This window comes from Diaphorina citri, unplaced genomic scaffold (genome assembly GCF_000475195.1).
Source record: "Diaphorina citri unplaced genomic scaffold, Diaci psyllid genome assembly version 1.1 scaffold24174, whole genome shotgun sequence".
Taxonomy (NCBI): Eukaryota; Metazoa; Arthropoda; class Insecta; order Hemiptera; family Psyllidae; genus Diaphorina; species Diaphorina citri.
Window position 1 is genome coordinate 1 of NW_007401515.1, and position 2,983 is coordinate 2,983.

Sequence of the window (2,983 nt, forward strand, 5' to 3'; positions counted from 1 at the left end):
TACACCAATATAATAGCTATGTAGTAGGCTTGTACAAGTACACATAAAATGAAATTATACCTAATTACATGGTACCTACATGCCTAGAAAAAGCTTCTGATTTACAGGACAGTAGGTACTTGGTACCTGCCTATCTAACACCAAGACTTTTCAATATTTCATCCCACAAAGGTGGAATGTAAAGTTACATAGATACAATATTAATAATTAACACAAGTTATTTAAATTCATGTAGTTGCAAATAAATAAAGCAATGCTTTAGCAAACTGAAATATTTCAGTGCCTCCAAGTTTTGACTCTCCATACACTCTGTCTACAAATGATATTGGTACCTCCCCAATAGTGTAATTGTACTGCCGAGCCCTAATCACCATTTCCATTTGGAACACATAACCTTTGGACACACAACTTGAAACCAAATTTTCCAATACTTGTTTCTTATATAATCGGAAGCTCCCTGTTAAGTCTGATACACCTGGACGGAGTAGTAGCTGAGTGAGATAGTTAGCACCTCTGCTGACTAACTTTCTCTTGAAGTCCCATCCATAGACACCACCTGTTCCAACATATCTAGTCCCAGTTACAACATCAAGGTTCTCTTGTTGTTGAAGTTTAATCATCTCGGGAATAAACTTAGGATGGTGTGAGAGATCTGCATCCATGATGATAATGAAGTTCCCAGTAGCATATTTCAGACCATGCATGTAAGCAGTGCCCAGCCCAAGTTTCTTCTTACGTGGTTTCAATACAATTTTCTCAGATCCATAAATGGATTGTAGTTGTTTGGCTGCATCTAAGGTTCCATCTGGGCTACCATCATCAATGACAATGATTTCATATGGATAGTTGCCTTCATCCATGTATTTGGTTATCAGATACACAATGATGGGTAGGTTCTCTTTCTCATTGTAGGTTGGAAGAAGGACAGTGTACTTATTCTTGACAGAGTCTCCTGACATGATTGCTTGAGTTGTAAAAACACTTCAGAATGACTTTGTCAGCAAGTTCTCAAGAGAAGGGCTTTCAGTATTCAATAATTTCGATGATAAGTGATGTGTAATAGATGAAATTACTATTCAACAAGAACTGATGAATAAAAGTGATAATAGAAAGTAAATAGGATAAGGAAAGTAAAAAACACGTCTACAGAGCAACTCTCCAGAACAAAAAGTTCTGATTTTGATTAAAAAGTTAGGTTATGGCTGACTTACCCAGGGTGAAGAAAAGGACTGCTAAAGATGTTGCGATTAAAATAAATTCAGAATGGTCGGAAAATAGAGAAGACAACCGGATTTTCCCATCCGGTACATTTTTAGTTGGGCTTTTGCGATCCATGATAAAATAGAGAACTTTACAATTTATATCTTATCTCTTATCAAAAATATTTGCCTATTTATTTTTTTTTTTTTGAAAATCGCATACGCAACGCAACACGCATACACGCAAATGGATGTGACGTCACTAAATGCTTTAATACAAATGTTTGGACAAAGAGGGAGATACACTCTCTGGACTACCAGTGCATGTCGTAGTTGTTCAGACAAACTTACCTTTCTATACCGTTTGAGAGAACAGACGGGAGTTATAACTCCGAGAAAAAGACGAAAGACAGTAAAGAAGAAGGGGGAACAGGGACAAAGGACCATCTGAGTTACGAACTTCTTTAGTTAGAACCAATAGGTTTTCTTCAAGTATACAAGGACTACAAGGTGCACAGAACCGTGTGGTAGCCTTTTACCGAACTACTGTAAACAAGTAGAAGGGGAAAGGCAACCAAGTATTACTCCATGAAAGAGGAAAAAGTAAGTCTGAAGAAGGTATAAAGAGACCTGGAACCAAGGAAACCCCCGTACATTATGGACCTATTTAACTTTTTCTGCTACTTAGTAAACATCTGACACTACGATAAACGTAATAACACTTGTGGGTTTAGACGCGACCTTTTTTTGTGGGTTTCTAACAGTCTCGATGAGAATCAAACGTCGAACTAAACTCATCTATACGACAGGTAACTTTTTTATTCTCTCTCCTAGAAAAGAATTTAAGAAATGTTATAAGAATTAGAGTGGATAAAAATGGATTTGACTTGAAAAGATATGAGTGGAGACTTGAAAAAGGTTAAGAGAGCGGAACAGTACAAGGCAACCGTTCAAGGTTCGTCAAAAGGAGAACACAAGAGATAGGGGCGGAGAGAGCAAGACAGTTGAGAACAAGGTGACTTTGTTTATGAGTAGTAGGTCTTATAGACGGAGATTGAGGACGTTGAAACAGAAGAAAGGAGAAGAGGTTTATAAAGGCGGAACTAAGTTAGGAGTCGAACCTTACTAAAACAGAGCTGAAAGTCGGAGGTCGAACTCTGCAAACCGTCGAAGGGTATACGGGCAACAAAGAGAACAGACCTCCACCGTTGTAAAAAACACAACAAAAACAGAGACAAGAACTCAGAAAGTCTCTTGAGTAGGGGCGAGAAAAGATAGTAGTAGTGACAGTGATCTGGGTAACACAAGAACCTAATAAATCGATGAGACAAAGTTGACACCACTAACAAGGACTTTTAAAGTTTTCTTAAATTACTATTACCTACAAACACATCTTTCTCTAGACCCTGCACCAAAGAGATCTCTTCTCAGACAAACACAATACAACCATAGATGGAGAACCAAAAAATTGAGTGGTTTTGAGTTTCTCCCCCCACTACTCCTCCATGGGAAGGACGTTTGAATGCACTCTTTACCGGGTACTTTCGAGAATGAAACCCCCAAAACTTGTGAAAATTTGGACTTTTTCGTTTTTCCGTTTGAACAGTTCGGATCCATTGAATCAGAATATTTTTATATAATAATTGTTTGCATCTAGGGATCTAGGGTTCTTTTACCTTACATAGGCCTTTAAATTTATAAAGCGCGAGTTGTGTCTCCGGTGTCTCCAAAAACTTTACTCGCTCAAAAAGACCGAGTTCGTATAAAAAAGGAGAAGAGCGTAC

General features: G+C 37.9%; 2 protein-coding genes across 3 annotated transcripts in view; both read right to left on the bottom strand.

The window, feature by feature from the left end:
- The window catches only part of LOC103523480 (probable dolichol-phosphate mannosyltransferase), a 10,746-nt gene continuing 7,763 nt past the window's right edge, over positions 1–2,983 (bottom strand). Inside the window, exon 2 of one of the 2 annotated variants that reach the window (XM_017449244.2) lies at positions 1–188. The gene's annotated coding sequence lies outside the window, so the exon portion shown is untranslated. The remainder of the gene's footprint in view (positions 189–2,983) is intronic. The other variant, XM_008488520.3, reaches the window with a different exon arrangement.
- On the bottom strand, positions 93–1,427 carry LOC103523479 (probable dolichol-phosphate mannosyltransferase). The gene is made up of 2 exons (XM_026832997.1): positions 1,212–1,427; positions 93–1,086 (listed from the first exon to the last, which is right to left on the bottom strand). Exon 2 carries the CDS (start codon positions 957–959, stop codon positions 228–230), a length of 732 nt encoding a protein of 243 aa, XP_026688798.1. The 5' UTR covers positions 960–1,086; positions 1,212–1,427; the 3' UTR covers positions 93–227.